This window comes from Crocuta crocuta, unplaced genomic scaffold (genome assembly GCF_008692635.1).
Source record: "Crocuta crocuta isolate KB4526 unplaced genomic scaffold, BGI_CrCroc_1.0 scaffold149, whole genome shotgun sequence".
NCBI lineage: Eukaryota > Metazoa > Chordata > Mammalia > Carnivora > Hyaenidae > Crocuta > Crocuta crocuta.
The window spans coordinates 2145588-2167898 of NW_027551561.1; the positions used below are offsets into that span (position 1 = coordinate 2145588).

Consider the following 22311-nt stretch of genomic DNA (forward strand, 5'->3'; position numbering starts at 1 on the left):
GATTGGAGGGGGGAGTGGGTAAGGGACAACCTGGGAGAGGCAGGCCAGACCCAGAGGGGTGCCCCAGGCCAGATATCTGGATGCTTTGTGGTTGGAGGAGAATGGGTAGCCCTATGGGATCTACACCCACCTCCCACCACTGCCACCTTGGTTTTCTCCGACCCTTGACACTCTTGACGTCAGTTTCCTAGAGCCCCCCCTCCCCCTATTTGAAGAGCGTAACGCGGGGTGAGGGCCTCATTGGGCCTGTCTGCTCTGGAGGCCGCTGGGCTTTCCGCGGTAAAACCCCCACCCCCTTGAGGCTTCTGGGGCTCTCAGGAGGAGGGTGTCTGGGGAGGCTGGCAGCTGGAGGAGAGGGTGTGGCCCAGCTATGGGAAGGAGTTCCCCCCCCCACCCCCCGCAACTTCTGGGGTGGGTGTTGAGTCCCAACGCTGAGACCGGAGGCCCTCTGGGGAAATCCCTCTCCTGTGGTCTGTTGGTGGCCTCTTGCTTTGTCCCTGACTCTCTCCCCCTGCAGATTTTGATGAGTAGGGGTGACAGAGAGGGCCCCACCCCGCCTGCGGAATTCACTCTGAGCCATTTGTCCTCCAAAGCACCTGTCACACGTGGCCCAGAACTAAGAGACTTGAGGTCACCTGGTCTAACTCAACTCCTCCCCCTTGAGGAGGAAGCAACCCAGAGAGAGGAGGGGGTTTGTCCAAGGTCAACAGAGCATTCTTATTATTCCAGCGAGTTTCTACTCATGAGCCCTCTTTCTCTCCACAAAAGCAGTGCCTACCTGGATTCGGTGGCCTGGCTTCACATGTGCTCTGGGGCTTCTGTGTCCCAGTGTCCTGTGTCCAGGTCCCATGCGCCCCACATGGTCCTTGTTCTATGTGACCCATGCCCTCAACATCCCGTGTGCCGGCTTCCTGTGACCCGACCCCTGTGCCCAACAGGGTCCATCTCTTGCATGTCCTGTGTGTCCTGTGTGCATGTGCCCCTCGGTGCCCTCAGTCCCACAGGCCGAGGTGGAAGGGAAGCAGCCTTACCTTGCCCTGCTGGCTCTGAGCCTGCCCCACGGTCCATTCGCTGCAGGCCCTGGGCAGTGACGGGGTGCGGGTGACCATGGAGAGTGCGCTGACCGCCCGTGACCGGGTGGGGGTACAGGATTTCGTGCTGCTGGAGAACTTCACCAGCGAGGCAGCCTTCATCGAAAACCTGCGGCGACGGTTCCGAGAGAACCTCATTTACGTGAGCCCCAAGTGGGAAGAGAGGGGGTTCTGGGGGGGGGGGCAGACACAGGCCTGAGGGGGAGAGAGGCACCAGGAGCCTCTGGGAGAGACTTCTGATTCTCCTCCCCCGACCCCCAGACCTATATTGGCCCCGTCCTGGTTTCTGTCAACCCCTACCGGGACCTACAGATCTACAGCCGGCAGCACATGGAGCGCTACCGGGGTGTCAGCTTCTATGAGGTGCCACCCCACCTGTGAGTGACCCCCCAGCCTCTCCAGGAGCGACCCCCCACCTCCACTTGAGATGACCTCACCCGACTCTCTAGAATATCCCTGACCTCCCACCTGGGACGAATCAGTGTTTGCATCTTGAGAGGTCCCACGATCCCTCACCTTAGAGTGTCCCTGATCCCCACTTGAGATGAATCTCTCGGCCCTATCTGGGTGGGGCCTCCCCAGCCCCCACCCCACTCACACCCCCAGCTCCTCACCCCCAACCTGGGCATGGCTCCCCTACCTCAGTGACTCTGCGACCCCAACCTCCACATCCGTGACCTCCAGAACCCCCACCTGTGAGTGATCTCCCTAGTCCTCCACCTCAAAGTGACCCCCATCTGCAATGTGAAGGACCTCCCTTGACCCATACCCCTGAGGGTTCCCCCAGTCCCCATCTGTGAGGGTACGCCCAGCTCCGACCCGCCAGGGAACTCCAGCCAGATATGGGAAATATGGGAATCCTCGCGCCCGCCTCCTGCCTTGCCCCACTCCCATCCCTTAAGCTCCTGACAAGCCTCTGCCCCAGGTTTGCGGTGGCCGACACCGTGTACCGGGCACTGCGCACCGAGCGCCGGGATCAGGCGGTGATGATCTCTGGGGAGAGCGGCGCAGGCAAGACGGAGGCCACCAAGCGGCTGCTGCAGTTCTACGCCGAGACCTGCCCAGCCCCAGAGAGGGGGGGTGCGGTGCGCGACCGGCTGCTGCAGAGCAACCCAGTGCTGGAGGTGAGGGGACCGCAGCATCTGCAGGGAGGGAGGGCCAGGGAGGGAGCACCGGACACCCCTCACGCCCCGCTCCACTCCTAGGCCTTTGGAAATGCCAAGACCCTCCGGAACGATAACTCCAGCAGGTTCGGGAAGTACATGGATGTGCAGTTTGACTTCAAGGTAACTGTGGGTGTGTCAGGGCAGGGGAAATGGGATTCCCAGTTAGTAGGCACCCGCTCGCCAGGTCTTTGGTACCGGCAAATATTTATTGAGCGCCTACTGTGTGCCAAGTGCTGTTCCAGGTGCCGGTGGTACAGCAGTGAAACAAAGCAGATGAAAGTCCTGCCTCCAGGGAGATAGACAATAAACAGAAAAGTGTAATTTAGGTGACAAGTGCCATGGCAAAAAGTAAAAGGAGGTAAGGGGTGGGGACAGTTGCTAATTGAAATAAGGCAGATAAGGTAGACCTCACTGAGAAGGTAGTATTTTGGTAAAGGCTCGATGGAGAGAGGGAAGCAAGCTGTGCGGATACCTGTGGGAGAGTTCAGGCAGAGGGACTAGCCGGTGCAAAGGCCCTGGGGTAGGAGAGTACCTGGTGTGTTTAAGGACAGCAAGGAGGCCAGAGAACAGGGCACCCAGGAATGGGAGAGGAGACTGGATGGTGCAGGCACTTCTGAGTCTTTGTAAGAACTTAAAAAAAACACAAAAACTCTGAGTAGGGGCGCCTGGGTGGCTCAGTCGGTTAAGCCTCTGACTTCAGCTCAAGCTGTGATCTCACCATTCATGAGTTCGAACCCTGCATCGGGCTCTGCTCGGAGCCTAGAGTCTGCTTGGGATTCTGTGTCTCCCTCTCTCTGCCCTTCCCCCACCCACGCTCTGTCTCTGTCTCTCAAAAATAAACAAAACAAAAAACTGAGCAGAAGGGGGGCCATTGGAGGGGCTATTGGAGGGCTTGGAACAGAAGTGTGTCATGACGTGACGTTGCTCTCAGATCCTTCTCATGCTTTGTTGAGAGTAGATGGTAGGAGCAGGCTGAGCAGGGAAACCAGTCCAGAGGCTGGTGGGTATTAAGCCAAGGTGACAGATGACAGCGGCTGGGACCAGTGTGGCGGCAGTGTGGAGTTTGGGATGTCCGGAGGGTTAAAGCAGCAGGATTGGCTGCGCGACAGGACGTGAGGTTAGAGAGAGAAAGAGGCTTCCGAGAGGAGGGCAAACTTCTTGGGCCGAATACCTAGAGGGGCCGAGTGACCACTGACCAGGATGGGAAGAGCAGCTAGTTTGAGGAGGGAGACACCACGAGTTCAGAGTTCAGTTCCAGGCCTGTTGAGTGTCAGCGGCTCGTCAGACAGCCAAGTGGAGCAGCCAGATAGATAGTGCTGAACGTGCTCATTTCTCAGATGAGAACACTGAGGCCAGAGCGGGTGGCTCGCTGAGCCCATGCCGCTAGTCACAGCTCTAGAATTAGAGGCCGTGAGGTGCCTGGGTGGCTCAGTCAGTTAAGCATCTGACTTCAGATCAGGTCATGATCTCATGGTTCGTGGGTTCGAGCCCCACATCGGGCTCTGTGCTGACAGCTCAGAGCCTGGAGCCTGTTTCAGATTCTGTACCTCTGTCTCTCTCTGACCCTCCCCTGCTCATGCTGTCTGTCTGTCTCTCTCTCAGAAATAAACATTAAAAAAAAAGAAAAGCATTTAAAAAGATTTTTTAAAAAATAGAATTAGAGGCCAGCAGTGCAGGGGAAGGTGAGGGAGATGGAGCCCGTCCCCAGGCCCCCTGAACAGCCACCACGTCCTGCCTGCCCACAGGGTGCGCCCGTGGGCGGCCACATCCTCAGTTACCTGCTGGAGAAGTCCCGAGTGGTGCACCAGAACCACGGGGAGAGGAACTTCCACGTCTTCTACCAGCTGCTGGAAGGGGGTGAGGAGGAGATGCTGCGCAGGCTGGGCTTGGAACGGAACCCCCAGAGCTACCTGTACCTGGTCAAGGTGAGCCGCATGTGGGCAGGGTGAGTGCCACCCAGGAAGCGCAGCACCAGGGCCGGGGTGACCCAGCTCTGCCCTTCCTCCAGGGCCAGTGTGCCAAAGTCTCGTCCATCAATGACAAGAGTGACTGGAAAGTCGTCAGGAAGGCTCTGACAGTCATTGACTTCACTGAAGATGAAGTGGAGGTGAGGCCCGCACTGGGGACCCTCCCTTCCCTCCCACCACGCCCACCTCCTCCCCCAAAAGACTTCCTTCTGCTTTTACAGCCCTTACAGCTCCCTTCTCTCAGACATTCCCCTGCCTGGTCCCTGCTCCATCTGACCGGTCACTGTTGCCCTCCTCGGCTCTCCGCCCCTCCTGTGACCCCCCCACCCCCTCCCTGTTTGCCCAGGACCTGCTGAGCATTGTGGCCAGTGTCCTGCATTTGGGCAACATCCACTTTGCCGCTGACGAGGAGAGCAACGCCCAGGTCACCACCGAGAACCAGCTCAAGTATCTGACCAGGGTGAGTGGGGGAGGCAGAGGGTGAGGGCAGAGGGGCTGGGGCGAGAAGGAGTGCACACCACCATGCCCACACCCCTCCCTCGGCAGCTGCTTGGCGTGGAAGGCTCGACGTTGCGGGAAGCCCTGACACACAGGAAGATCATCGCCAAGGGGGAAGAGGTGAGGCCAAGCCCTTGTCCCAGGACGCGAGGGGTGGCGGGGGGTGCAGGTGCTCCAAGGCCTCCCACCCCCAGGAACGCGGCCTCCTGTCCTTATACCGTCTTCCCTCCGATGCGGCCGGTCACGGTTGTCCGCTGTGCAGCCTGAGCCCGTACGGGAGGGGGACGGAAAGGGGTCCGTGGCATTCATCTCCTGTCTCACCTCGGCCTGCAGCTCCTGAGCCCACTGAACTTGGAGCAGGCTGCGTATGCACGAGACGCTCTTGCCAAGGCCGTGTACAGCCGCACTTTTACCTGGCTGGTCAGGAAGATCAACAGGTCGCTGGCGTCCAAGGTGAGCTCATGGCCCTCGGCCCGTGCTGCCTCTGAGGCAGCGGAGAGGGCCGTCCGGGGAGGCCTGGGGCCGGGTGCCGCCGAACACCGGGGCCCACGCTCTTGGTTGAACGACTGGCCCTAGGACGCGGAGAGCCCCAGCTGGCGGAGCACCACGGTCCTCGGGCTCCTGGACATTTATGGCTTTGAAGTGTTTCAGCACAACAGGTCAGCACCCCCTTCCACCTGCCTGTCTCGCCTCCCGTCTCCCCCATCCTGGGCCCTCTCGGCTCCCCACCCCTCCCAGCCTCTCGTAGTCCTGACGAAGCCCCCGGCCATCTTGGGTCCTGCTCTGTGTGTCTTCCCTTAGCTGCTCAGAGGCCTCGCCCCGTGTCTCCCCTGCTCCTGGTTCTGTGCCCCCCTTGAGCTACCGTGGGCTCCTCTGTTTCCCTCACAGCTTTGAGCAGTTCTGCATCAATTACTGCAACGAGAAGCTGCAGCAGCTCTTCATCGAGCTCACCCTCAAGTCGGAGCAGGAGGAATATGAGGCTGAGGGCATCGCGGTGGGTGCGAGCCTACAGGCGTCCCTGCGGACACCCCATAGGAAGCCAGGCACTGGGGGCTCCCGGACGAGGTGCCAGGACCCCATGATCATGCTTCCTTCCCTTTTGCCCCTCAGTGGGAGCCCGTCCAGTATTTCAACAATAAGATCATCTGTGACCTGGTGGAGGAGAAGTTCAAGGGCATCATCTCCATTTTGGTGAGTCCTTTGCTCTTCCAAGGACTTGTGTTGGGGGCTAGGTGGGAGGGTGTTACTCCCTTCCCTGTTCTCTCAGGCATGTCCACAGAGGGCCCGAGTTCGGTGTTGGGTAGGGACAGGGCAGGGCTCTGTGCAGAGGGTGAGGTGAGGTGAGGTGCTGGTCTGGTCTGGAAGCTGTCTGTGGGAGGCTCCCTGTGTCTGCCCCGCCCCCTGCTTCCTGGTACGAAGCCCCTGAGTCTCCTGTGCCCTCCAGCTCCTTCCCTGATACACCCCTCACCCTCTGCCACACCCCCCAGGATGAGGAGTGCCTGCGCCCTGGGGAGGCCACGGATCTGACCTTCCTGGAGAAGTTGGAGGACACAGTCAAGCACCATCCGCACTTCTTGACGTAAGCGGGGTTGCCGGGCAGCTTAGGGGCAAGGGCTCGCTTGGAGCAGAGCCTGGGAAGCGTGAGATCCCCCTACCATCATGAGACCCCAGCCACAAGGAGAGATGACCAGGGGAGGTGCCAGGCTGAGGACAGGCACACAAGGCCATAGCTTGTGGCGCATCCACAAAGTAAGAAGCTAAGAGGAGCATGGCTCCCTCCTGACTCTTTTTTGAGACTAAAACTTGCTAAGGTGTTTTTTTTTTTTTTTTTAGCTTCCTTGTTTGGAAGTTGCTCTGTCTTTAAGGACTCCCCTAACGTGGGAAGGGGGGGGGAAGACACAAGCACCTCTGCCCTGCATCTTTTGTGCACATCACCTCCTCTAGCCTGAAGCAAGCCTGGGAGGAGGTGTTCGGGGTGCTTCCTCCACTGTACGGAGGCTCCAAGAGGTGATGTCATTTGCCCAAGGTTCTCACACATTTAGTAAGTTGCAGAGCCGGGACTCAGGCCTGGAGCCATTGAATGCCAAGGCCCTGAGCATTTTAGTTTTTTATTTTTAGTTTTTCTTAATTGTAACCTTAAGGGGCACCTGGGAGGCTCATTTGGTTAAAAGTCTGACTCTTGATTTAAGCTCAGGTTTGTGAGTTCGAGCCCCTCATTGGGCTCTGCGCTGACAGTGCAAAGCCTGCTTGGGATTCTCTCTCTCTCTCTCTGCCTCTCCCCTGCTCACACTCTGCCTCTCTCTCAATTTATTTATAAATAAATAAAATTTTAAAAATCATAACCTTAAAAACCTTTTCCTGGGGGCGCCTGGGTGGCTCAGTCAGTTAAGCTTCCAACTTCTGCTCAGGTCATGATCTCACGGCTCTCGGGGGTCAGCACTGACGGTACAGAGCCTGCTTGGGATTCTCACTGTCTCCTCTCTGTCTGCCCCTGCCCCACTCGTACTTTCTATTTCTCTCATAATAAATAAATATAAAACTTTTTTTTCTGATTGTAAAAATAATGATGCTCATTAGAGAAAAATTGGAACGTGTGCAAAAGCCACTTGTTACCTATCCTGTCACCCAGAGGTCATCGCTGTTAACAATGTAAGGCATTTCCTTCCTGCCTTTTTCTATATGTTTGTTTTTTATAGTTGAAAACTTATTGTGCATAAGGTTCAGGATAATGTTATATCCTGAGTATTTTCCTGTATCATCAAACAGAAAAATTTCCTCAAAACACTTCCTCCAATGGCTCTAGCTCGTGGATACCCCACTGCTCTCACCCAGCCTCTGGGGCCCCTGCCCAGCCTCCCGGCTTCTGCTGGGGCAACAAGGCTGCCACAGAGCCCCTCGTGCCTTAAATCTCTGCCTGCATCTCTGGTCAGTTGCTTGAATAGTCCTTAAACGTAGAGAATGGGGGGAGTAGGGGTGTGCCTGGCTGGCTCGGTTGGTGGACCGTGTGACCCTGGATCTCAGAGTTGAAACTTTGAGTCCCATCTTGGGTATAGAGATGACTTAAATAAAATCTTAAACATAAAAATAAAGTAGACAATGGGTTAAAAGGTATAAACATGCTTAATACTTAAGTGATCCTTTGGGGCAGATTTCCATTCTTAAAATGTAGCGGGCAGCACTCAGCCCTCTGAGCACAGTCACATAACAGCCACAGGCAGTGAGAGGCCTACGTGCCTGTCCTGGCACTGTGTGACCCTGGGCAAGGCCGTCTGCTTCCCTGAGCCTCCGTGGCTGCCTCTGTGCGGGAGGCTGATGGCCCTGCCCTATCTACCACCGGGCACAGAGGGCCTGGGGCGCACCTGCTCCTTACTGGATGCCTGGGTCCTCTCTCGAGCCTCTTCAGCAGGAAGGCGCATGGCTCGGGCCGGCAATCTGTAGCTTTCTCTCGTTCCCCAGGCACAAGCTGGCTGACCAGCGGACCAGGAAGTCTCTGGGCCGTGGGGAGTTCCGCCTTCTGCACTATGCTGGAGAGGTGACCTACAGCGTGACCGGTGAGGATTCTGGAGCTGGGTCCCCACAGTGGGCAGGGAGAAGGGCTCTCCCTCACCTCGTGTCTGCTCCCCCCTCCCAGGCTTTCTGGATAAAAACAATGACCTTCTCTTCCGGAACCTGAAGGAGGTGAGAAAGACTGGGGAGAGGGACCGGGGGCTGGGCACTGACTGACCTCTGCCCCAGGAACAGGTCCCGCCTGCGCCTGGGCCCTGACCCCCCTGCTTTGCCCTCACAGACCATGTGCAGCTCAGAAAATCCCATTATGAGCCAGTGCTTCGACCGGAGCGAGCTCAGCGACAAGAAGCGGCCAGAGACGGTGTGGAGGCTGTGGGGACCCGAGGGGGCACGTGTGTGCACGTGTGTGTGGATGGGTGCCTGCGTGAGCCAGGAGTTGGCAGCGTGCATGTGAGCTACGCGTTCACTGGGACACATCTGTGTGTGTCTGGGAGGCAGCCCGGGGCGCATCTGCGCTTGCTTCTGTATGCGCCCCTCTCTACCTGCGGACCCGCACAGGGACACCCGAGTCCTTGCGGCCATATACACGTACATGTACCTGTCTCTGCGTAGGCACCTGCCTGCATTCACCCATCTGGATCAGGCATTGCTAGGCACTCAGGCGACCAAAATGAATAGGTGCTTTCATAAAAATGTGCACACTGTGCTTTGGAAACACAGTAGGAAACAGCACATTGCCTGAGGGAGTAGACGTGGGAGGAGCAGTCGGGAAGGCTTCCTAGAGGAAGCATCTGAGATGACCTGGGACTGAGTAGGTGCTTGTCAGACGAACCTGTGGGAGGGCACTGTAGGCAGCAGGAGGCCCGGCACAGACACGCAGAGCCCAAAAAAGCCCAGAGGCTGGCAGGAGGGTGACATCATCCAAGAGAGAGTCTGGGAGAGGCAGGTGCGGCCAGTGGTGGCAGATTCAGGGAGAGCTCCAGCGAGCTGAGGGCAGGGTGTGGCTGTTGGATGTGGCGGGAGGAGGGCCCAGGTCCCAGGAGGAGCAAGTTCAGTCTGAGGTAGAAGTTGGAGTGCTGCAGGCTGAGACACGCTGGCAGGGAGGGTGCAGAAACCACGTGTCTCCAGTCCCCTGTTCTCTGATGCATACCCCTCCCCCTCCCCACCACACCCCCTCCCCACTGGGAGGACACGTGCACCGCTGTCCAGGCCCCTCCAACAGGCTGAAGGTTCGCATATCCACTGATCTCCTGCAGTGCCTCTCAGGCAACCTTGACTCCACTGGTCTAAAATGGGCCCTTGATCACACAGTGCCCCAGGCCTGCCCCTTCTGCGTCCCTAACTCAGGATGAGGATCACCCTCCACCAGTCCCGCAGGCCAGAGACCTGGGCAACATCCCTGACTTCAATCTCCCCCTTCTCCCTCACCCAGACAACTACTGGGTCTTGCTGGCTTCTGCTGCCCAAGAACTTCTCAGCTCCTTCCCCTCGGCCTTTCCCCACAATCCCAGTTCACTGCTCTGAGCCAGCCAGTGTCCTCCCCGGTCTCCTGGCCTCCTGGCTGCCCTTGCCACCCACCCTCCATATATTTGCTTAGAGATCTTCCAAAATGCAGATCTGTGCCTGCTATTCCCTCACTCCAGATTCCTCATTGGCTCCCTGTTTCCCTCAGAAGTCACTCCCCCTAATGTGACTCTCCAGGCCTGTCATGATAACTGCATCTGCCTGCCTCTCTAATCCTATCTCATTTACTCCCCATCTGGATCCTTTCACTGCTTATAGCTCCCTGGGTACGTCAAACTTTTGCTCAAGCTGTCCCTCTGCCTGAATACCTGTCCTCTCTTCCTTCTGTCTATCTCCTACTTATCCTTTAAAACTCAGCCCAAGGGTCACTTCTAGAAATGGAAAGGGGCATATCCTGATGCCCCTTACCTCCTAGATGAGTTGCCCCTCCTTGATGCTTTTGGAACCCCCAGGCCTACACCTCTGTCACTCATGGGATTGTAACTCTGTGGAGAAGTCTGCTTCTTCCATAGGTCTGAGATCCTTGAAGGTCTTGCTGAACAGTGTACAGGGACAAAGGTTGGAAGTCTAGGAGCAGAACACATTGTTAAGGAATGTGGCCCTGAAATTCTAGAAGGAGAAAGAGTTGTCACCAAAGGGAGATGTAGAATCAGGGCTGTGGGGATACCTGAGCAGTTTTTTTCTGAGTAATCCCTACACCCAGTGTGTAGAAGATTGGATGTAGAGACTGGGTGTGGCTTCAGCCCACAACCCTGAGGTCAAGAATATGTTCCACTGATTGAGTCAGCCTGGTGCCCCCCGAGCAGGGCTTTTAGACAGAAGTGAGGTTCCTAAGCTGATGTCTCTAGCCCACCTGGAAGATGCCTGCAGTCTGACCCCTTCCTCTCCTGTGAGCGTGGGGAGGCCAAAAGGGGCCCAAGCAGGGCCCAGGGTAAGCTGTGGGAATTGGTGCTGCTCTGCTCCAGGAAGGGGCATCTGCAGGGTTCGGCAGCTTTGCCCCCGTGAGGGGCAGCTGCAGGGATCCACAGCCTTGGCCAAGCTTCCATTCGCCTTGGCCGCCCAGGTTGCCACCCAATTCAAGATGAGCCTCCTGCAGCTGGTGGAGATCCTGCAGTCCAAGGAGCCTGCCTACGTCCGCTGCATCAAGCCCAATGATGCTAAACAGCCAGGTAGGGCCCTACCCCCGCCGCAGGCCTGTGGGGGCTGGGTCGTCCCTGCAGGGGCGACAGGCCATCCATCCTTGAAAGTCCACTGACCACCCTGTTACCCCTCCCCCAGGCCGCTTTGACGAAGTGCTGATCAGGCACCAGGTGAAGTACCTGGGGTTGATGGAGAACCTGCGCGTGCGCAGAGCCGGCTTTGCCTATCGCCGCAAATACGAAGCTTTCCTGCAGAGGTGGGGGCGTGGCCTGGCTCAGCGCCCGGGAAAGGGGGTAGGGAAAGAGAGGGTAGGAGGGTAGGAAATTTCTGGATCCCGTGAATTCGGACAGGGGTTCTTGGCCCCATTTCAGAGACTAGGACACTGAGCCTCTGAGCTGCTGTGGGATGCACGCCAGGGGACCCTCCATGCTCGCGGGCCTGATATCAGGCTAGGTGGACAGGACGCCAGCTTGCTCCCCACCCCCTCGCCCCACCCACTCAGGGCCCTGCCCTCCTAGAGCACCTGGTTAGGGGTCCATAGGTGTGCTTGACATGCTTGTCACCAGAGGCGATGGTAAAAGCCTATGGAGAGGACAGAGCAGCTTTGTGGATGGTCTGAGTTAGCGGCTGGGGAGTCAATCGGGTATGAATTCCATCCCTGCCATTTTCTAGCCCTATGTATGGCCTTAGACAGATGATTATACATCAGTTTCCTCCTCTTTAAAGTGGGTGCCGTGGGGTAGCTGGGTGGCTCACTTGTTTAAGTGTCCTACTCTTAATTTTTTAAAATGTTTTTATTTATTTCTGAGAGAGAGAGAGATACGGTGTGAGCTGGGGAGGGTCAGAGAGAGAGGGAGTCACAGAATCCGAAGACAGGCTCCAGGCTCCAAGCTGTCAGCACAGAGCCCCACACGGGGCCCGAACCCACGAACTGCGAGATCATGACCTGAGCCGAAGTCGGATGCCCAACCGACTGAGCCACCCAGGCGCCCCTTTAAGTGTCCTACTCTTGATTTCGGCGCAGGTCACAATTTTGATTCAGGCCCCTGTATTGGGCTCTTTGGTGAGTGTGGAGCCTGCTTAAGATTCTCTCTCCCTCTGCCCCTCCCCCACTCATTCTCTTTTGAAAAAATATATATAATAAAATGGATATAGTGACAAAGTGACCTCTGAGGCTTTTCATGAGCGGCAAGTCAGCAGTAGTACCTAGCAGGTGCCCAGAAAAGCTGGTTTGGGGGGGAGGGGACTGTTTGGAGGGGGGGCCGGGTGCATTTCTGCTCCTCCTGTCTCCAGGTACAAGTCACTGTGTCCAGAGACATGGCCCACATGGGCAGGACGGCCCCAGGACGGGGTGGCCGTGCTGGTCAGGCACCTGGGCTATAAGCCGGAAGAGTACAAGATGGGCAGGTGAGTGTGGCCGCCCACATCCGGTGTCTGGGGCGCTAGCGGGTAGCAAGCAGCGGCTGATCACTGCTGCCTTCTCAGGACCAAGATCTTCATCCGCTTCCCCAAGACCCTGTTCGCCACAGAGGACGCCCTGGAGGTCCGGCGGCAGAGCCTGGGTAAGAGAGGGGCCCCACCCTTCCTGTCCCAGTGGGGTCTGTTCTGGGGAGGAGAGAAACCAGTGCATTTGGGCCTCTTCTCCAGGAAGTCCACCTCACATTCAGCCTCCCTCCTCCTTACCAGCTCTAGTCCTGCTCCTGGATGCAGACTCGGAGTATATCCCCACATTCCTTTGCTCCTTCCTTGCTCCTTCGGTGCTCCCCTTCTCTTCGGTATCCTCTCATTCAGTGGCTCCTCCACCCACTCTCTCATCCACGCCCCTCGGTGAGCTCTGCCAGTGCCAGGCCCTCAGCTGGCTCCCCAGGGCTCTGGCCAGTTGACTTTCTTTCCCATCCACAGCCACGAAGATCCAGGCTGCCTGGAGGGGCTCCCACTGGCGGCAGAAATTCCTCCGAGTGAAGCGATCAGGTTCGGGGGGCCCCGGGGTCCTCGGCAGGGGCGGGGTCTGGGGCTAGAGCGGGCCACCATGGTGAGGAGAGTAAGGGCAACCGTCTGCGGTCCCCACAGCCATCTGCATCCAGTCGTGGTGGCGGGGAACGCTTGGCCGGAGGAAGGCGGCCAAGAGAAAGTGGGCGGCACAGACGATCCGGCGGTGAGCACCGGGGCCCCACGAGGGGGTGGTGCAGGGCCGGCAGTGGGGCGCTGCCAGGCTTCTCACCCCCACCCCTGGCGGCCCCCCCCCAGGCTCATCCGTGGGTTCATCCTGCGCCACGCCCCCCGCTGCCCCGAGAATGCCTTCTTCCTGGACCACGTGCGCACCTCCTTTCTGCTCAACCTGCGGAGGCATCTGCCCCGGAACGTCTTGGACACTTCCTGGCCCACACCGCCGCCTGCCCTGCGTGAGGTCTGTGGGCTCCCCTGCTGACGTGGGGACTGCGAAAGCGCTCAGCGGAGGGGCTACTGCTCTTGTGGCCGGAGAACTGGAGGTCCCCTGAGGGAAGAGAACTGGAGCAGGGCCGTGGAGAAGGAGTGGTCCAGGTTGAGGGGGTGGCGCTCTGGTAGAGGCCCCGTGGCGGGCATACGCCTGGTGTCTTCAGAGGGAAGGGAGCCTGGCGGTCTCAGGGCCCTGACCTGACTCACGCCCTCAGGCCTCGGAGCTTCTACGGGAGCTGTGCATGAAGAACATGGTGTGGAAGTACTGCCGGAGCATCAGCCCCGAGTGGAAGCAGCAGGTATGGAGGGTGAGGAGGCCGGCGGAGCTGGGACTAGCCAGTGAGGCCAGGAGGGGCACTTCATCCCCGGCCTTGCGGTGTGATGTCACATGGATCCCGGGCCCTGTTTGGCCTCACGTATGAAGCCAAGGCTGGAGTAGATCCTGGGTGGCAAATAGGATTTGTCCTCCGGGCCAACTCCACTGGTCTGGTAGAGGCTCCCCAGAGCCCTGTGTGGAAAAGGCTATAGATTCAGTCTGGTCGATCGGTAATGTCTGCCGTGGTTCCACAGATGGACACTGGTGGCTGACATGCCTGTATATGCCAAGTCACTATTGGATGATGATGCTAAAGGACCTACCAGCTCAGATAACCTGGAGGCAGCTTGTAGAGTCTCAGCAATCAGCCAGCTTCGAGATGCCAAGCTAGAGCTGACCGTCAGGGGCCCCAGGGCCAGATCCGATGGGGAGTTAGCTCCAAAGTGGAGCCTAGCCCCCAGCAATGCTGTCCCGCCCTTCTGGGAAGCCTTCTGTCTTGTTAGCGGGGACAGGGGCAAGGCGGGGGAGGGGCTGACAGCAGTATTGGTGGCAGGGCTTAGACTCCTGGTGCTGGGGCCAGACAGAAGGGGAGAGGCCTCTCTGCTCCTGAGGCTGGCCTGCCCCCTCCCGCTCCCAAGACGGTTCCCACCCCTTTTCACCCCCACGCCACACCTTTTGTCTCCTCAGCTGCAGCAAAAAGCCGTGGCTAGTGAGATCTTCAAGGGCAAGAAGGACAATTACCCCCAGAGCGTCCCCAGGCTCTTCATCAGCACACGGCTAGGTGAGCCCCTGACTTTCAGTGCTCCCACCCTCCGGCACCATCCGACTTAAGTCCCCTCCCCCTCCTCTGATGTCTTTCTCCCCCATCCCGGCTGCAGGTGCAGATGAGATCAGCCCCAAGGTATTGCAGGCCCTCGGCTCTGAGCCCATCCAGGTGAGACCACAGTTCCGCCACCTGAGGGCTGGATGCGGGCTGCTCAGGGCCTGGGCAGAGGACGAGGGCCTGCCCTGGAGCCCCCCAGCCCCTCCCCTAACCCTCGCCCCGCTTTGCATCCGCAGTATGCAGTGCCAGTGGTGAAATACGACCGCAAGGGCTACAAAGCCCGCTCCCGGCAGCTGCTGCTGACCCCCAACGCCGTGGTCATCGTAGAGGATGCCAAAGTCAAGCAGAGGATTGACTACGCCAACCTGACTGGTGAGCGAGAGCCCGGGGCTGCCTGGGGGGACCCCTGCTCTGACCCTTGACCCCTAACCTCTGCCCTTCCACTCAGGCATCTCCGTCAGCAGCCTGAGCGACAGCCTTTTCGTGCTGCACGTGCAGCGGGAAGACAATAAGCAGAAGGTACCCTTTGGACACCTGGGAGGTGGGGCGGGGCTGGGTTCTCTAGCTTCCGGCAGGGCCTGACCCCTTTCCCTTCTGGCCCCCCCAGGGGGATGTGGTGCTGCAGAGTGACCACGTGATTGAGACACTGACCAAGACAGCCCTCAGCGCTGACCGTGTGAACAACATCAACATCAACCAGGGCAGGTGAGGCGGTCGGGCTTGGGGGGGGGCGCAGGTGTGAGCAGGAAGGCGGCCCTCACACGCCCCCTCCTTCCAGCATCACGTTTGCAGGGGGCCCCGGCAGGGATGGCATCATCGACTTCACGCCTGGCTCGGAACTACTCATCACCAAGGCCAAGAATGGGCACCTGGCTGTGGTGAGTGGGGCTGGCAGGCGACAGCCCACCTCCCTACCCATAGCCCTGGGGCTCGCGTGGGCCTTGGGGGGCTACAGCTCCTTGGCAGCTTGGCAGAGCCTGGGCACCTCATCCGTGGGTATCCCTCCACGGGGCATCAAACCACTTTGCTCATCTCATTGCCCACTGAGGGCCAGAGGGCAGAGCCATAGGAGGCTCCAGGATGCAGGGGGTCATAACGATGGCAGTGTCGGAAGGTGGGGAAGGCCTAGGAGGCTGGGGCGCTGGAGGAAGGCCCACTCTGGCAGGGTGGGAAGTCCTATGGGAGTAGAGCAGAGTCCCCAGGACCGAAGCCACCAGACACCCACCCCTCAGACCGCCACTGCATGTATCTAAACCGTGTAGACGAGCACCCAAAGCACCAGGGTCTGCCTCCTACTCACCACTCGGGCTTCTCTCTCTGGCCCCGTAGGTGGCCCCACGGCTGAACTCTCGGTGATGAAGGCGCCCACTGGACCCCCTCCCACCTCCCAACGCTTTGCTTATCCCCACCTCCCCTTCCCACTTACCAAAGACTCGAGCTTCTAGACAGGGACCCAGGGACACCTCGAAGCCCACTGACAAATTCCTGCCTTTTGCTCATCCCTCTCTTGAGGGAGCAGCAGGGGCCAGGGAGCTGCCCCAGAAGTGGGCCAGGCCGGGCCACAGCAATAGGAAAGCCAGGGACAGCGGCGGCCATGCCAGCCCCACTGCCGATGCCAAATATTTGAGAGAAGGGAACTTTTGCTGAGGTTTTCTCTGAGATTTTTTGATGCTTTATAAGAAACTATTTTTTAAGAAAGCTATTTTCCCACCCCAAGACACACTGGATGTGTTCTCCCTGATGCCAGCAGGGCAGGGAATGCAGCTGAGGGGTTGGGCGGTCTGGGCCCTGGTGCCCTCTTTCCCGCCCGGGCCACTCTCTCCTCTTCATTCCCTTGGCACCTTTCTTTCTGCCTGCCTGCCCACCTGTACCCTTTGCAGCCTACTCCGACATCCCCTTGGGGGCTGAGACCACCTCTGCCTGCCCCCTTCTTCCTGCCTTAAAAATACCCTTTCAAACCATCACCCCCGCTGAGGACATCCTGGAGCGGGGAAGGAGTCTTAGACCATAGAACCTGGAAGACACCGAGAGATCGTTTAGTCTAGCTTCCTGGTGTGACAGAGCAGGACACGGAGGCCCAAGAGAAGGGACTTGCCCTTCATCCAGCAGGTTGGGGCAAAACCAGGACCACAGTCCTGCCTTCAGCACACCTCACTGCCTCTCCCAGGGACAGGCTCAGGTCTTAAGGGTGCGCGTGGCTCCCTAACCAGCAATCACCCTGGGGGCCAGCGGGTGGGAGAAGCAGTCCTGCCTGAGTCTATGCCTTAGGATGACAGACACCCTGTCTATATATACTTTGGCCCCAATTCAAGGCTGCAGGGCCTTTCCTGGCCCCCTACCCCCTCCCTGTGTGGGGAGCCCAGGGAAGAGGCTGGCCTTGGGAGGAGCTGCAGAGGCCTCACCTCTTTCTGCTGCTTCCCCCCACCTCCCCAGAGGCGCTGGGGGCTGCCCAGCTGCCTCTGCCTTCCTGGGGGTCTCAGCCCACCGCTGACACTTCTGCAATCCAGAGAAACACTAAATAAAGCAATATGTGTTTGCCAACATTGGTCTGCTCGTGAATGTCAGGAAAGGGACAGGACCCCTAAACGGCAACCAGGGGTCTTGTATTAGAATTTCTGTCTTGTCCACAGAAGAAGGGAGGCATGGAGAAGAGTTTTTCCTTTCTGTTCTTCCTTCCTAGAGGGAAAACAGAAGTAACCAGGAGCTGCAACACAGACTTGGTCTCCCATTAACTGTCTACCAAAGGGCTGCTGAGGTGAGCCCACAGCAGTGAGCCAGGGGAGGACGCACCACACACTCACTGCCCAGCGGTCCTCGGCCCGGCAGAGAGAAACACAGCCGAGTGTGGGAAGTGCAGACCCCGAGGGGTACACTGGCTAGTGACGGACTCTGTCTGGGAGAAAGGCTGCAAACATTTCACAGAGAAGATGACATCTGACGTGGGTCTCAAAGGATAGGCTCCAGATTCTGTTGCAAGTGGCAAATAAAATCAAAATTGGCTTGGGCAGAAAAGGCATTTATTAACATTAGCAGCCTAACGGTCCCAGGGTAGGGCTGCTTGCAGGCACGCAAACAACATTGTTAGGAATGTGTCTGGAACCATCTCTTGGCTTAGCCTTCCCCTGTGGTGGCTCCATTGTCAAGCAGGTTGTGCCCTGTGGCATGGCAGCAACAGCCAGCAGCAGCTCTGGGCTTTCACTCTGTGAGTTGACCATAAGGAGGTAGAAAATAAGAGCATCATTCCCAGTAATTCAAAAGTCTCAGGGGGTGCCTGGGTGGCTCGGTTGGTTAAGCATCCAACTTTGGCTCAGGTCACGAGCTCATCCTTCCGAGTTCAAGCCCGGCATCGGGCTCTGTGCTGACAGCTGAGCCTGGAGCCTGTTTTGGATTCTGTGTCTCCCTTGCTCTCTGCCCCTCCCCCACTCATGCTCTGTCTCTGTCTCCGTCTCTCTCTCAAAAATGAATAAATGTTTAAAAATTTAAAAAAAGAAAAGTCTCAGAGCCAATGCCAACTTGAGACCAACTTGAATGACGACCTTGAATTGGGTCTTCCCTGACCCGATTGTTGCAGTTACGGAGAAGAGCATATTCTATTCTGATAGGTGCCTGCCAGGTCTGGGTCACACGTCTCTCCCCTACCCCAACCCCAGACACAGGCAGCATGAACCACACCTGACTCATGGTCCAAGAGTGGGGACAGATGGCTTCCCAAGAGATCATCAGAGTGGTACCTCCAGAAGAAAGGGAATGCGTGGTGCAGGCTGCATCCACAGAACTCCTCAGCAGATGGCTAAGAGTTTTCCCAAGCGGGACAGGTGTGGTGAGCAGAAGGAATGGGAAACGAAGGCTTTAAAAGCAAGAAAAAGTTTAGTTTGGGCTCAGGCTATCTGCCCAGGAGCTTAGATTCATCATCCGGGGCAGAAGTCCCCAATGAATGACATACCGTGCAATGTGGGACTGTCCCGGGCCTGACGCGATCCTGGGCACACAACCTAGATTTGACACTCCCCCAACTACAGGGGGAGAAAAGCGCCACAATAACTTGTGCTCTATCAGCAATAGGAGTGGCTGCGAGAAGCTGACAGATAAGAGAAGCACCGTGCTGGACGCAATCAGCAGCTCTAGAACTGAGCAGCGTGCCTTTTGCTAGCAAACTGCGATGCGTGCGAGAGCCACGTCACGGGCGTAGCCCACACGCAGCCCAGGAGCCTCGTCCTTAGGCGAGGTGGTCAAGAAGGGTGTGCACCCGCGGCTCACATCCCGCGGGAGGTCCAGGGCCCTCCAGGAGATGCGTGCCAATTGCGGGAAGCTGCACGGGGCCCTGGACCACAGCCTCCACCCGCTCTCTGTCCATCCTTCATTCAACCGGTATTCACTTAGTGCCTTTTATGTGCCAGGCTCTCTGCCAGGCACTCGGGAGTTAGCAAGGACAAAAAGCACCCAAATCCTTGCTTTTACGGAGCATACATTCTTGACGTTCTCAGCTCAGAGAGGACAAGGACAAGGAAGTTGACGCCTCTCGGACGCCTCACCACAAAGGCGTGTCAGCAGCTTTCCCAAAGGATGGAGGCCGTGAGGGGCATTTACCTCGCAGCAAGGCACACAACCCCTCTCTTTTTAAAGATTTTATTTTTAAGTCATCTCTACACCCAACATGGGGCTCGAACTCATAACCCTGAGATCAAGAGTCGCATGCTCTGCAGACCGAGTCAGCTGGGCGCCCCAAACAACCGATTCTCGGCAGTCCCACAGCGGGTCACCACATACGAACATCTCACTAACTATTCTGGGAAGGTCTGGCCTCCAGCCTCGGTCCCTAGCACACTCTCCTCTCCAAGACCCTCCTGGAACCCCCTGGCATTTGTTCACAGAGCTTCCCCTCAGTGTCTGCCTCTAGATCTGATCTGTGCACATTTTAAGATTGGTCCTGGTCTCTGAAAAATGAAGGGCTACCCACTGGGAGGAGAGGGCATTTCTCTTCATCGTTCAGAGGCTCCAGCAGAGGTTTGGAGATTTCTGTGTCTCCTTTCTTTCTCCCTGGTCTCCCTACATGGATGAGAACAAGGGAGAATAGTGTTTTTGTGCTAAGACAAATTGTGTCTACACACACCCACCTTTTCTTTCTCTCTCTTGGAAGGTGATCCTGTCAGTTTTCTCTCTAAGTAGCAATATTTTTGTCATCTTGATACAGATCATCTTTGTTTACTTTTTTTTTTTTAAAAAGCAAACTGTGTAATAGTAGCCCAACTCCAAGCATTCCATTTACATAATACTGTGGAGTGTGCAGACCGAACAGCTGTACGAGGCAGCTCTGATTACTTTAGGTAACACAGTGCAGGCACACAAGCAGGTCACTGGTCCCCTATTCCTCCTCCACTGCTAAAATAAGGAATTCCTTTCTTTGGTTAAGAGGGTAGTGAGTAAAGGACTTCGGTGTGTTTTTCTCTTGAACGGGGCAGGCTTCTCCTTCTTTTCCCATTTTACTTCTGCTTCTCTTTGAGGTAACTCCCCTGCACCCCACCCCAGTACCAGAAGCCAGTCCTAGGCAGGAAAGCCACATTCTTTGGAGGGCAGACCTCAAGCTTATCAGGAGGCAAAAGCCACCATTACAGCTGCAAAGCCCGAATGGATGTAAGGGAATGGATGAGAGAAGAGAAAGGACGGAGGCACAGGATGGGCTTGCCTCCTCCGTGTGCCAAGGCCACTCCAAGGCATTGGCCTCTCTGTGCTCAAGACAGAACACACGTGAATGGCCACTTGGGTCTAGGTCTTCCTCCTTGCCAATCTCCTTGCTTATTATCCAGCTTAGTTATGATCTGTTTCCTTCCTTCTTTCCTTCCTTTGTGCCTTCCTTCCTTTCCCTTTTTCTTCTTTTAAAGGATGTTTTCCATCATATCCATATGCCCTGGAAAGGGGGTTAGAGAAATGGCTTCAGAGCCCACGGGCAGCCTCCGGGTGAAGCCTTGCCTCAAGGCTCAGCCATCCCGGAGAAGCAAAGAGCAGGCACTTCTCTTTCCCAAAGGGCCAGAATTCACACTGGGATGGCTTACTGCTGCTGGCTTGTGGTAACTTGCTGTGACTAAGCCAGGGTCATGATGAGTCACCCACAGCAGGGAAGGTGCCTTTGCTCCCCCCGCTTCCCTTCCCAGAGCAGGCCCAGGAGTGTGTGTGGAGCAAATCCGGAAGAGGTATGCTATTCATATGAAGACCAAAACCCAAGGCTGACTGATTTTTGTTTAATGCCTATTTCTGCCATCCTCCCCAACCTCGTGTTCCCCTCCATTCCTATTCCAGAAGGCTGAGGATACAGCACAATGACCATAGCTCTCTGTTCCTTCCAGGATGTGAATGCCAGCTCCCGACTCAGCAGCCATATGTCTCTGGACAAATGACTTAACCTTTATGAGCTTCATCTGTAAAATGGGGCTAGCTGTAAAATAGGTTGTTAAGAGAATTAAATGAGATGACCCATATAAAGGCGGTTAGCAATTAGCACTATGCCTGGCAGGTAGCAGTCCCTGAAGAAATGTAAGCCGTTATCATAAAACATTTGTGTAGTGCCTTCTACACTAGCTGCTTGGCCTCTGAGGAGCTCTAGCGTGGGACACAGGCAGATCTGTAAACGAACAATTATAGTACAATGGGTGGGAACTGTAATGGAAATAAAATGGACACAGGGCTGTCCATGCAGACAGGGAGGGGATGGGTGGTCAAAGCAGGGGACACATTTGAGATCTGGAAAGGAGTGAATACGTATTCCCGGAAAAGAAACGCAAGGTTCATGTAGGAGCAAGTAAGAGGAGACTGTGGCCCCACTTTATGCTGGGAGCTACAGAGAGTTTTCACACCTGGAGACCGTCAAAAGTTGCACACAGGGTAGCAACAGAGCCATGATTCAGAAAGCCCACACTGGCAGATGTGTGCAATACATTTGGGGCAGCAAGACTACAGAGCAGAAGTGAGCAGCTGTTCACAGGAATGCAGATATAGAATACAGAGATAGACATGATCATGACAGCAGGAAGAGTAGAGGATCCCTACGGCCACAATTAGGGTTTAAAAGAATCTGGGCAAATGACTCGAGAGATTCAATACAGAGAGCTCCATACCTCTACCTCGCCTGGCATATTCTGCTTCCTTTGTGTTGAATGCTCTTCCCCCACTTGCCATTCAACAATCGGCTCAATCCACCTCCTCTGGTAAGCCACTTCGTATTGAATCCCTTTACAGACTGGATTAGCATCCCACCCCCACCCCCCACAGGGTTCCTAGAGCCCCTTTGTCGGTTCCCTATCACAGTACTTGGCATTCCTTGGTCATCGTTTCCTGGTTCCTCCCACTGGTGGTGAATTCGGTGAGGTCAGGGCCCAGCTTTGATCACCTTTGCACCCACAGTGGTGTCAATAACTGTTTGCTGAATGAATCAATGCTAACAAAACACTTTAGCCAGTCCAGAGAAAAGCTGGAGCAACCTCCAGAAAAAAGACTGATGCCTCCCACAGTTCAGGCCCTGGGGCCACATCCATTTTTTGTACTCCAATTGTGGCCCGGAGTCGCCGCCTAAGAAATGCTGGGCCTTCCAGGAACTCGAAGCCTGGTGCAGCGAAGAGCCCCGTGGCCCAGAGCGTAAATACAAACCTTCGCCGACTGCTGGCTAAGCCCGTACCCCTCGCCCCGGACTTCGCCTGTCCATCCGCTGCAGTCCCGATCCTCGCCAGGCGGCGACGCACGAGAGGACGCATGCGCAGTGCGCGCTTGAGCCATCTTTGCCCTTCTCCCCATGGCGGCCGGCGGTCCCCTTCCCGGCATCCTCGCGGGGGCAAAGCGCGCGTCATTTCCGGTG

At 56.8% G+C, this 22311-nt stretch overlaps 2 protein-coding genes across 2 annotated transcripts in view; both read left to right on the forward strand.

The window, feature by feature from the left end:
- Nucleotides 1-17009, forward strand: part of MYO1C (myosin IC) — a 22185-nt gene extending 5176 nt beyond the window's left edge. Inside the window, exons 2-32 of the mRNA XM_077749935.1 lie at nucleotides 1078-1233; nucleotides 1353-1468; nucleotides 2017-2215; nucleotides 2297-2377; nucleotides 4003-4182; nucleotides 4266-4364; nucleotides 4571-4684; nucleotides 4771-4842; nucleotides 5056-5175; nucleotides 5299-5381; nucleotides 5611-5716; nucleotides 5833-5913; nucleotides 6210-6301; nucleotides 8179-8273; nucleotides 8354-8400; nucleotides 8510-8590; nucleotides 10817-10922; nucleotides 11032-11149; nucleotides 12187-12300; nucleotides 12379-12455; nucleotides 12796-12864; nucleotides 12964-13048; nucleotides 13141-13300; nucleotides 13545-13628; nucleotides 14333-14426; nucleotides 14524-14579; nucleotides 14705-14840; nucleotides 14917-14987; nucleotides 15076-15173; nucleotides 15247-15346; nucleotides 15798-17009. Of these exons, the coding sequence (XP_077606061.1) occupies nucleotides 1078-1233; nucleotides 1353-1468; nucleotides 2017-2215; nucleotides 2297-2377; nucleotides 4003-4182; nucleotides 4266-4364; nucleotides 4571-4684; nucleotides 4771-4842; nucleotides 5056-5175; nucleotides 5299-5381; nucleotides 5611-5716; nucleotides 5833-5913; nucleotides 6210-6301; nucleotides 8179-8273; nucleotides 8354-8400; nucleotides 8510-8590; nucleotides 10817-10922; nucleotides 11032-11149; nucleotides 12187-12300; nucleotides 12379-12455; nucleotides 12796-12864; nucleotides 12964-13048; nucleotides 13141-13300; nucleotides 13545-13628; nucleotides 14333-14426; nucleotides 14524-14579; nucleotides 14705-14840; nucleotides 14917-14987; nucleotides 15076-15173; nucleotides 15247-15346; nucleotides 15798-15824 (3117 nt within the window). The 3' untranslated portion in view covers nucleotides 15825-17009. The remainder of the gene's footprint in view (nucleotides 1-1077; nucleotides 1234-1352; nucleotides 1469-2016; nucleotides 2216-2296; nucleotides 2378-4002; nucleotides 4183-4265; nucleotides 4365-4570; nucleotides 4685-4770; nucleotides 4843-5055; nucleotides 5176-5298; nucleotides 5382-5610; nucleotides 5717-5832; nucleotides 5914-6209; nucleotides 6302-8178; nucleotides 8274-8353; nucleotides 8401-8509; nucleotides 8591-10816; nucleotides 10923-11031; nucleotides 11150-12186; nucleotides 12301-12378; nucleotides 12456-12795; nucleotides 12865-12963; nucleotides 13049-13140; nucleotides 13301-13544; nucleotides 13629-14332; nucleotides 14427-14523; nucleotides 14580-14704; nucleotides 14841-14916; nucleotides 14988-15075; nucleotides 15174-15246; nucleotides 15347-15797) is intronic.
- Nucleotides 17010-22248: 5239 nt separating this feature from the next.
- CRK (CRK proto-oncogene, adaptor protein) overlaps nucleotides 22249-22311 on the forward strand; it is a 28367-nt gene continuing 28304 nt past the window's right edge. Inside the window, exon 1 of the mRNA XM_077749827.1 lies at nucleotides 22249-22308. Coding sequence (XP_077605953.1) covers nucleotides 22249-22308 — 60 coding nt within the window. The remainder of the gene's footprint in view (nucleotides 22309-22311) is intronic.